The 12,042-nt window shown below is 35.9% G+C and overlaps 1 protein-coding gene across 1 annotated transcript in view; it reads left to right on the top strand.

Annotated features, from left to right (window-relative positions):
• DOCK3 (dedicator of cytokinesis 3) overlaps positions 1–12,042 on the top strand; it is a 216,138-nt gene that overhangs the window by 73,405 nt on the left and 130,691 nt on the right. The window contains exons 7-9 of the mRNA XM_035547066.2: positions 2,389–2,473; positions 8,779–8,820; positions 10,312–10,466. Of these exons, the coding sequence (XP_035402959.1) occupies positions 2,389–2,473; positions 8,779–8,820; positions 10,312–10,466 (282 nt within the window). The remainder of the gene's footprint in view (positions 1–2,388; positions 2,474–8,778; positions 8,821–10,311; positions 10,467–12,042) is intronic.

Here is a 12,042-nt window from a genome sequence, read left to right as displayed (position 1 = left end):
TCCTCTGTGGACAAAAAAAATAAAAAATAATGACACAAATAAAATGCGTAAACCTGAACTTCAACTTACACAATATTAGTAGTAAAGGAAAAAATACCTTTATCTGCTGGGAGGAGGTACTGCACAGGATTAACATAGTATTAGAGAACGAGAATCTTCTGGCTGGAAATCCATGGTGTTAAAGGATTTAACTAAAAATAGGGCATCAGATAAGTTTCACGGGGATACTGGTGCAGTTATGTTGAACATTATTAAGTAGAAGATAATACCTTTGTCATGTATTGGGTAATGAGTCCAAGCAGTTTGACCTTAGTTCTCTAGAGAGTTGAAATTATGAGACCAGAACAATATCAGGCTGAGATTAGATGTGGCAATTTTATCCTGTAAATTTCTGACAGTGCTTTGTAACTGCATAAGAACTGTAATGCAGCGTTCTGTGTGTTTGATCACTTTATTAGGAATTTGTCATCATCCATATGTTGAGAAATTACTTCATATACTTTAAATGTGTGCATGTGTGTACACACACGTGAGTGGTATACTCTTTTAAAGGTGTTTTAGATATTCAGACTCAGGAAAGCTTCTGTAAATGAATACGATGAGCATTAACTTTAATTTGAAACACTTTGAAGTGGATCTTCTGCATACTACTATTTTGACCTGTAACCATTTCTGTTACATTTCTGGACTTCCTATACGTAGACTCCAATGGCAGCAGCAGTTGAGGATTACTTAATGTGTTCTCAATTTAATCTTTTTCATTTGGTAAACAGAAAGTAATTTTCAGCTTTACAGATGCAGTTTTCTGCTACTGGTCTAGGCTTAAAACACAGTGTGTGAAAGGTATAAAATTATCGTTTTCACAATTTAGCCCTAGAGTTTAGAAATTTCTATTTGGCATGAAAATTGAATTGAAGAAGGAAAAATGTTCTTTTTTCCACTGAAAATGTAATTGTTTTTGTCAAAGAACTAAGAATACAGAAATTCCCATTTGTCTGTACAATATTTTGATGGCAATTATAGTACTGCCTAACTCTTTGCCAGTAAGTGGACATGGGTTGAACTGTGTTTTTTGAGAGATGATGGTTTGGGGACATAATTAAAGAAGGAAAGCCTGATTAAGTAGAGTTTTTAAAAAATAAAAATAGGGACTTGGGAACTTAAGGGAAATGATTAAAAGCGCAGTGGTCAACAAAGGCATCAAGGCTTCATACAAACTACTGGCTCTTACTTGCTGTTATTTTAAGTTAATTGCTCAGAAACAGATGCTGCATTGCCTGGAGGCTTCTGTTTATTGCACCGTACAACTATTCTGTGGTACCTGAGAGGTTTTTCAAATAAAAGTTTTCATTTGCCATCAGGAACAATGCGGTGCAGAATGTTTCTCTAAATACAAAATTAAATTGGATTTTGCTGTAGTTGTCTAGCTCGTGACAGAAGTGAAAGGGTAGTGTCCATAAGGGCACCTCTTCTGATTTTTTTTATTTTTTCTAGATTATTAAGAAATTTCATATAAAATATGTGTAAATGAAATATCAAAGTTATGTAAGAATGAAAGGGGGGAAATGGTTCCTTTGTGTGTTTCTTTAATTTTACTTCTAATGTGTGTAATTAGAATAGCTTTTTATTGTAACTGTCTGAGTGTTTTATGCCTCAGAGCCTGAGCAACTATGGAGCAAAAAAGAATTTCTTGACCAGCCATCCTTTTTGCACTAGTAGACCTTTTTTTAATAGTTAATGTATTTATATATTTGATCTAAGCTAAAATCCTATTTTAGTTTAGACTAATCAGAAGTGTGCAAATATTGTATGCACTACAAATACCAATTAAAATTCCTTTTGGTATTTTTCTAGCTATTGCTCAAGAATTTATAAGAATGTTTATGTATCATGTTTCTACGTTGATAAAGTTGGGGGTTTAGTTGCATGAGCACCAGGAATTTCATTCAAAGCAACTTCCCAAAGCAAAGGATGTATTTGCACATTTGAATAGGGTCACTGATTGAACTTTTTTTCATTACGTAGCGAAGAAACCTACCTAATTACTGCAGCAGAAATCAGAGTACTAACTTCACTTGCCTACTACATCTCCATGTATAAAATTAACATGTTCTGGATACTGCATGAACATACTGGCCAAAATCCTCATGTAACACTACTTGCTATAGCTTCACTGAAGTCAGTGAACAACAAGGAACAAATTCAGTGTCTTTCGATTTATTTACATTTACTTTTATTTAGAAAGCTTCTGTTTATTCATTAACAATTGCAAAAAGATTTAAATACAATTCAATATTTGTCTCCTTGTCCTTGAGTAAGTATATGTAGCAGGTGATTGTGGACGCTAATGCATTATACTTACCGTTGTTCCTTCCTTCTCTTTTGCAGACATTTGGGCCTAGATTTAGTTCCTCGGAAGGACTTTGAGGTTGTGGATTCAGATCAGATCAGTGTTTCAGATCTTTATAAAATGGTAAGAAATCCATGAGAGATTCCTGTGAATTTTCACTTTGGGAGGGAAAGAAGAAGAAAAAACTCTTTCGTCTTAACGTATTATGTTTTGATTACAATAGCGTGGTAAGCTTTTCTTAGGCTTTTTTTCCATGTTTTTCATCTACACCCTTACCATGAGAATAGTCAGTGTCTCAAGTACCCTGAGTTCATTTTAGTAAGAATGAACCAACTTTGTTTTGGAAGTGGCATGCTATATACAATTTAAATGCAATTTACAAAATAACCTGGTATGAAAAATAGAGAAACTAACTTTGAATGTTGTTTCTTTCTACTTTTTTTTCCATAAATGTTTTTTCAGAAGTAGCAAAAGAAGTCATAAAAAGACAAATCCATCAGGCAGATAATGGAAATAATTTTAAACTTTGATCTTTGTTGCTAAAATCAATGTATTAGCATTGAATGAAGTAGCAATAATATTTTTTATATTTATATAATTTAAGAAAAATAGGTCTGGAAAATCTTAAAAGGTCATCCAGTCCATTCTTCCACATAATGTCAGGATCAACAGTCTCTGTCAGTTGTGACAATTTCTTCTGTTTCTAAAAATCTCCTGTGACTGAGAATCCACAGTCTACTCAGGCAGTCTTTGCAATTTGGTAATTTTATTAATGGTGAAAAGAAAATGCATACTTTTGTTGTTGTTGAAGTATAAGCTTCACATCTTTCTGTTGTGTCCACGGTGAAAGATTACTCCCTGCCTGTTTGCACCACACTTTATGTACTCGAATACTGTTGTCCCATTTGGTCTTCTCTTCCTTAGGCAAGACAACTCCATTTATTTTTATTTTCCTTCAAAGGTCAGATTTTCTAGACCTCTGCTTCCCACATGTATTTTGTAGACATTATACAAGATAATCTGCCATTTGCCATATGATACCTGCCTTTTCCATTTATACTGTTGAATTCTGTCCAGTGGGAAATAGAAGGAAGCTTCATAGTATAACTGTCGTAATAGCTTGCAGATGTCTGTTCATTTGAAAGTGCCATGAACCAGGCAGATTACCCTGCAAGTTTTATTGACATACAATGAAGAAGTTTTAACAGGCTGCTGTTGGGTTACATGATTGTTAATTCAAACAACAATTATTAACTTGCTGGTAGAGATAAAAATGTTCCTTACTGTAAGATCTAGTGTTAGTCAACCTACTTTCGTTGGTTAAAACTTCCTGAGCCTGCAGTTCATCAGAAGTTGTGTGAGTCTAGAAAGTCCATGAGAGCCACTATCTGATTCTTTCAGGAGAGTCTGCAGATGTGGATAAAAAGAAAAATCTGCTTCTAGGATGTGCATAAATAATAAACATCTTGGCCCCGTTTCAAAGATTTTTGAGCTCACAGAAGATGGAAGGAGACTTGAATAAGTTACATAAAGCAAAACTAATTCTTGAACATTAAGGCCATCTGTGTTGTGTGGCAGTGTCCTTTAGAAACCATATCTGTTGCATTTTAGTAGAAATGTTGTTTTGGATTATTTATACCATATTACAGTGGTTTTCATGGAAAGAAATAAAAATTGTGCTACGTAAGGGAAAAGAAAACAACGACAATAAAGTACAGCACTCTACAGTACTGATTTATAAGTTTGTTCTTGAGTTGCCATAGACTGAGGAGGGTTTGGTGCTATTACAGGAGAATTTTCCTTCACATAGAGTACAGAAATAACTATCAGTACAAAATTAAATTGGTAATGACTCAAAGAATGCAAGTTAAGTTGCTAATGGGATTACTTTCTTACTCTGTGCTTCTTTCTGAAGGTGTTGTGTTGTTTTTGTTTTTATTCTGAATACTTGTAGTACAGCAAATAGCAGACGTTTAATTGTCAGAGTTGTCTGATTACGTCCCCATCTTAGTCCTGTAGAAAATGTCCATGGCAGTTTTCTGCTCAGATCTGTGCTGGTATTTAGAGCATGACCATTAGTTGGTTCACACTTCACTATCGCTTTAGTTTGTAGATTCAGGAAGACAGTGCTGTCTAATCACATCTAGTACATAGAAGGCAATTTCAGGAACCAAAACATCTGAGAACTTAGTATTTGCCTAACTTAAATTTTGTAGCGATTGAAGATTTTTTTTAACCCATAGAGAGAATTCTGTGTACTCCCAGCAAAATACTTAATGGATTATCAAATCAGCAATGAGGTTTTACGTTGCAAAATAATCTTGTGGGAATAGTCATGAGAGCCCAATTACTCTTCCGTATTTGCAGAATTGTAGAGTGTTAAATGTACCATAGAAAAATAGTCTCATATTAGCAGAAAAATGGATGAAGTAACCCTAGGCTTTCCCATCTGTGAGAAGAAATTGAAGCATTTTATACGGAGTCATTAGGCTCAGCATTACTTCCCCTGGTAAAATTTTCAATTTAAAAATTTTGTGCTTCTTTTTTAACTCCCATTTTACTTTGCTATACGTATTTGTGACTACTGTGTGAGGGTCGTTCTCTTCATCTCTTTGTCAGAACTGTTGTGCTCTGAGGCCTTGTATATCCAGCTTCTCCAGATTAATCATTATGAAGCCAAATGTTAGTGGCTTCAGGACGAGCAGTCAGAAGTTGTCTTTATTCTTGAAAGAAACCAAATCACTCATTCCTTATGACGATATTTGTGATTTTAACTAATACAATCAAAAACCTTTTTTCTTACTTTCATTTTTTAATTTACATTACTTTTGAAATGGTGAGATAATACGTTGTCAGAATTCTGCCCCAGAGCTCAGTGCTGGATTTGCCACTAGATTGAAGCTGTCATTCATTAAGCAACACAAGTCCAGCAGAATGTCAGTAACCCTTGGACAGTACTTTTTAGTAAAAGGAGTTACAAGAGAAATGGCTGGAGGTATTTTGAAGAATCAGAAGTGTTCAAACCTGGCCATTAAGTATGTTTTGCTTTTCTATAGATGTATTGATTTGTGTGCGTGTGTTCAGGGAGAATTTAGGAGTTGCATGAAAAGCACAACTACTGGCTGTGTTACTGATAGGTTTAATGATTTCTCTCAACTATCTTAAAAAAAAAAAATTACCAGAGTTCCTAATTAAAAAGACAAGTTCAAAATTAATATGCTGCCATCACCTCATAATTGGTTATGCTTTACTCTGAAAATGAGTTTGGTAAAAGTGAGTAGTTATAAAACTTGAAAATAGAGGCTTCAGTTGCTCAGGTCTTTACTAGAAAAGGAAGCTAACTGAACACAGACTGTGGAGGAAGTTCCTAAAACCTCTCAGTGATTTCTTTGTTTATTCAGTGAAGCAGAGGACAGGTTTGTATATGTTTGATTCTAAGCCAGCTCTTAAGAAGTTGGTTGAGAATGTGAAGTTAGAAAGCAGTTTGAGGCTGACATGGTTGTGATGGGATTTACTTTTCAAGAATCATTAGGGAAGGAAGGTGGAAGCACAACAATAGAAAACCAGTATTGGTAGATAAGTAGAACAAAATCAAAAAATCCCAACTATTTCCAACAAGGAGGTAAGTAATAGTGAATGTGAACTTGTTCAGAATAAGCAATGTTAAGATGTTCCAATGTATTTCCAGAACAGAAATCCAGTGGGTAGAGGAAGAGCAGCTGATGCCACTGTTAGATTTTCATATAGAAAAATCTTTGGTTTTAATTGAAATTCTCCTAAGATCTTTAGTTCTAGATGAAATTTCTGTAAAGTAAGCACAAAGCTATTTAGTAAAACCCCATTGGAAAAAAATAAAAAGTGAAGAATGGTTGTCAATAATTTGGTTAAGTGGGGGGGGAATGAATCTTGCTTGCTGCCCGAGTGCTCTTCCAACTTACATTAAGCTTGCTGTTAAACAGAACCCTGCCAGTCAATTCCCAGCCTACACCACAGAACTATTAGCCTGTCCAGGTGCAAGACTTTGCATTTGTCCTTGCTGAATTTCATAAGGTTCCTATTAGCTAATTCCTCTGGATTGCCTAGGTCCCTCTGAACAAAGGTGGTCTCCTTGAATACATTGATTACTTCCCTCAGTCTAGTATCATCTGTGAATTTATTAGATCAGGTAGGTCTTAAGATAGACTCCTGACAATCCAAATGTGTTGGTTTTTGTTTTTACTGATACACTTAGACCAGCCAGGTGTAACTTCACAACTTGGGTACAAGGATGCTGCAGAAGACTGTATTGAAGGCCTTGCTAAGGTCAAGGTAGACATCATCTACTAGTCTTTTATCATCCAGAGATCTAGTCATTTTACCACAGAAAGCAATTAAGCGTGATTTAACTTTGGCAAATCCTTGTTGGCTGTTTTCAGTCACCTTCTGTTTCATGTGCCCAGAACTGGCTTCCAACGCATGCACTTTGGGAAAGGGTACGTGAAACTAAGCGGCTGTGTAGTAATCGTACAGAAACCAGGATACCTTGAGCAGTTTAGGTAACTGATCTTTTCTGTGCCAACTGCTTCTGAATGGTCACAGGTGACAAAGATTAAATAGGCAACCCAGCCAGCTAATCTAAGAGGGCTTTAACATTCTGAAGATGCTGCAGTAGAGAGACAGGCAATGGAGCTGGAGATCGTTTCTTCTGTTGGCAGTATGAAAGAGGACGTTTTTACAACTGTGCATGTAAACAGAAGTCAAAATAGGCCATTTAACTTTCTATTGTCTTGATTTAATCTCATTATGGAGATTATCTTTTGTGATAGCAAATTATATTTTTCTTCTGTGGGGAACAGTTTGGAAAAAGTGTTGATGAATACATGTTGTGGAATATCTTTTACTTTCATCTCTTAAAGCTATGAGGTTATCAACAGATCATGCAGCTCCTACTAGAGAGCGTGTATCTTTTTTCAGAATAAGATGTTGGGTATGTAATAGAGATAGCGGAGAATGAAAAGAATATGTATTAATGTGTGGTAGTGTTAATGTTTCGGTTAAAAATGTTAATGTTAAGATGAATATGCATGGACAGGCATGGCGGAATCACTAATGATGCGCTTTTTAAAGCGCTCAGAAACCTTTTCAATTTGGATTAGTGTTTAAATCTCCATTTGGAGATTAAATGGGTTCAGTAAGACTTGCAGTCCATTTTCTGATTATAACATTTCCTTTTAGTATTGTTGTGGTTTAACCCCGCTGGCAGCTAAGCACCACACAGACGTTCGCTCACCCTTCCTCCTCCCTCTCTGGGATGAGGGAGAGAAATAGGAAAATGAAGCCTGTGGGTTGAGATAGAGACAGTTTATTAAGACAGAAAATAATAATAATAATAATGATAATAGTACTACTACTAATAATGTGTACGAAACAAGTGATGCACAATGGAATTGCTTGCCACCCGCTGACCAATGCCTAGCCTATCCCTGAGCAGCTGGCCCCCAGACCCAGGCCAGCCACCCCTGTATATTGCTCAGTATGACGTCAGATGGTATGGAATACCCCTTTGGCCAGTTTGGGTCAGCTCTCCTGGGTCTGTCCCCTCCCAGCTCCTGCTGCACCCCTAGCCTGCCCGCTGGCAGGACAGAGCAAGAAGCTGAAAAGTCCTTGGCTTATTTCAGTTACAAATATTGCTTGGCCCTTAAAATAAATATCACTGCTCTGCAACAATTAAAATATCAGTGTGTTATCGACACTCTTCTCATCCTAATCCAAAACATAGCACCCTACCAGCTACTAAGAGGAAAATTAACTCTATCCTAGCTGAAACCAGGACAAGTATGAAGGGCTTTAAATACAGGATCATCCTCTGAGTTCCACTGGAGATGTAGCTCTCTATACTGACACTTCTGTATAGGTGTTGGACAGCTGAAATTGTAGAAGTGTTTTTAACTATATATCAGGATCTCATTTCCAGATCTGAGCAAACGTGTGGTTTTTTAATCATCTTTCTGTCTAGATGTCAGTTGTTTTTGTTTTTAAACAAATGCAGCTTTTCATGCACCAGCATACTGATGGTTGAGGACTTAGGTATCCCCTTATTTAGAAGGAGAATACATAAACTATGGAGTATATGGTGATGGACTTCTTAAAAAAAAAAAAATGCTTTTAGAATGCTGGAAATTCTGTCTAGCTCGTGCAGCCATTTATATTCAAAACTAAGGTAAATATCACCTGTAAAATCTATTAGTCTAACAAATGGCTTAATTGAAAGCCACTAGGAAACCTAGTGGTCTTGTGAGTAATGATACATTGTGGAGGGAAAAAAGACAGTGAAGAGTTGGTAATAAGCTTGAATGATCATATTTTTAAAATAGAGTTTAATGCTACACAGATGTAAATATTTCTTACTCTCAAAAAGGCTTAAATTTTACTCTTCTGTATCTCCACAGCATTTGTCAAGTAGACACAGTGTCCAGCAGAGCACGTCACAGGTAAACATCACCTACATAAGAAGTTTTGTTCTCTTTAAGTCTTTAATAATGTATCTGTATCTGTAAAGGTAGGATGGTGATTATTGTTTAAGTCACTACCCAAGTTCATCAAAAGATCCTCCAGAATAATTAACTTAAGCTCCTTCTTCGACTTCCACGTAGGCCTCTTTTCCTCAGTTCTGAGTGTTCTGAATAGAAAAAGTTCTCAGTTGAGATCGCAAGCCTCTGTCTGCCCACGTGAGTCGTCTTTCTACCTGCTAACACATAGCTTAGGAGGCTTTTATTTCACGTATCCTTTCTGTAGTAATGTAATCCTTTCTTGGTCTTGAAATCTGGGTCTAATCTTTACTAGAGCACTGTGCTTCCACAGGTACCAGTCTTTAAAGGATGAGGATTTACTTGGATTTAATTCAAAATCCAGAACAAAATTCATTTTAAGCTGTATTGTGAAAGCTAGTACAGATTTGGGTGGAAAGTATGAAAATATTAAGATTTTCTTTGTTAGCATCTACCTATCTAGCATATTCAGAGGAGACTAGCCTAGTGAACGTAGGTTATTCATGCAAACCATTTATTAAAATCAGCATACAATCGATAAAGTGGTACCAGAATTAAAAAATAATTATTTCTAGTTAATACTCCTTTTTCTCCACCCCAGTTTTCACTGTTGTAAATATGTCTTGATATACTGAGTCAAAAATAAAAAGCTTTCTGCTATTTGACTTCATTGGTTGCTCATGTTATCAACCAATATCAACTAACAATGAGATTTTTTTGTTATACCTGCAGGGCTATTAGCCTCTAAGGCCTTGTTCTAAATGATAACCATAAATGAATTACAGCTGCTAAAAAGAAATAACATAAAAGTTATTCTTAAAAAATTGAGTAGAAGCCCATCTACTGAAAAAGGAAATCATCAAGAATTACCATAACACTGTCCTACTAGAGCTCATTTTTCGTACCAAAGTCAAGACAATATTTGAGAAGCAGGGTTGATTTGGTTTACTTGAAAAAAATACACTTCAATTTTATAAACAATATGTTTTTTACTTGATTTCATGGCTTCTCAGCTGTTCAAATTAAAAGTGGGGGAAAAAAAGAGGAAGAAAAACCTTGTCATTTATCATAGAATCATTGACTCCTTCAGGTTGGAAAAGAGCTCTAAGATCACCTACTCCAACCTTTAATCTAGTACTAAATTCCACCACTAAACCATACTACTAAGTTCTACATCTTTATGCTTCTTGAAGACCTCCAGGGATGGTGACTCAACCATTTTCCTGGGCAGCAGATTGCAATGCCATACAACCCTGTCAGTAAAGAAATTTCTCCTGATACCCAACATAAACCTCTCCTGGTCCAAGATGGGATGTATTTGAAATTAAGCTTTTATTTGATGGAGAAAGGAAAGCAAAGTTTCAGTTGAAATTAAGTCAGTCATATCTCCTTTATTTGTGACAAAGTAAAATCACTGTCATTGTTTTTAATCAGGTGGATACAATTCGTCAGCGTCATGGAGAAGCTTGCCGTATGCCAGTGCCTCATCACTTCTTCCTCAGTCTAAAGAGCTTCACCTATAATACAATTGGAGAAGACACAGATGTCTTTTTTTCTTTGTATGATGTTCGAGAAGGCAAGCAGATCAGGTAGGACTTTATCATGTAATTAAAATGTTTTATAGGAAAAAAAATTGTGAGCAAAGCACATGATTATTGGAGAAAAGCATGTGAGCTACTCTTGTGACACAACTGAAAGGAGAACACTAAATCAGAAGCTGACAGTCCTGCAATGCATACATGAGAATATCAATAATGCTGATCATTGTGTATAGAATTTGTTGCTTACATATAACCAAAGTATTGAAGGTACAGAATAGTTGAGTTTTATTTAGGTTTCTGACTTGGTCTCTGCATATTACTGAAGGTCTTAGTGTTTAGTAGCTACATTTTTAGGGGTGTTGTTTAAGAAATACCAATAATTGCAGGGTCATACTGTATGACTTTTGGAAGGAAGACTGCTGTGTGTTTGTGTGCTGAATTGAAGCTCTTGAGCTTTCATCCAGTCCTTGCTTTACAGGCATGTTATAATATCACTTATTTCCATCACTCTTACTAGCAACATAAATTGGGAAATTTGTACTCATCCTTATGTGTAGGCCAGACAACCGTGCTGCTAAGTACCTTGAGGGTACTGATACTATGTCAGCAAATATGAAATGTGCTGCATTTTTCCTTTGTAAATGTGTGTTCTGAAAACATCAGAACATATAGAAGAGTACTGCAGCATATATGTTGTCTCAGAAATGAAGCGATCATAGCTTGTTTGTGGGTTTTTTTTGAGCTTTGATGAAGGTATGTCCTGACAGTTGACATTGACGACTTCTGGTACTGTAGTCAAAACCGTCCTATATATTTCATCAAATGAGATTAGATTTGTCCCAAGCTGAGGAAAGAGCCCCTAGAACATTCCTTCCTTTCTTTTGAAGAACATCATTCTGTCCAAGGAAGCTCAGAGTAGAAAGGTAGTGGATTTGTAGCTTTTCAGAATACAACCCACTAAAAAGTGTTATATATTAGAAAGCTCTAGTGACTTGATTACATCTGTCACCATTTAGTTTGGCAACTTAAATATGGTTTTGCAGAATGTGGCAAGAATGTCTACTGTGATGCTACATTATGCTTATTTCACCCCCAGTACCTGAGAAATGCTTGTTTTTATATAGGTAGGAGTATATGCCTATGATTCTTCTATGAGAGAATTAACAGAAAATAGTTGTTAAGAGGGAAAGATAAAAATGGCAAATGAAAACAAAACAAAAACCTGTATCAAAAAGCAGTAAAATATCAAATTATTTGGATGAGGAAAGCTGCAGAAAAGAGGAAGGGACAAACTGCTGCTGTGACGGTGGAAGGCTTCAGAAACAGCTTCAAAAGATTAATAGTCTTGGACAGCACTTTGCTTGGTATGTTAACATAGAGTGGGAAAATCTTGAGGGTTTTTGCCAGTGATAAAAAGAAAGTAATAGTTACAATGAGAAAAGGTGCAAAGGGATTCAGGCAGATTTAAATATATATAATAACGCTTTGATGTGCAAGCAGTTATTTCTTAGCTCTTCATATTATGCATCAATGAGCTGCTGTAGTAAAAACATTATTTTTATATTGTCTTATGTCCCAAAGAGGGGTGGTGAAGAAGTGTGTAATGAGGCTAGTCTCTATTTTA

Source organism: Cygnus atratus, chromosome 10 (assembly GCF_013377495.2).
Source record: "Cygnus atratus isolate AKBS03 ecotype Queensland, Australia chromosome 10, CAtr_DNAZoo_HiC_assembly, whole genome shotgun sequence".
Classification (NCBI taxonomy): Eukaryota; Metazoa; Chordata; class Aves; order Anseriformes; family Anatidae; genus Cygnus; species Cygnus atratus.
The sequence above is the reverse complement of the archived record's forward strand: the minus strand, read 5'-3'. Positions and strand labels throughout refer to the sequence as shown.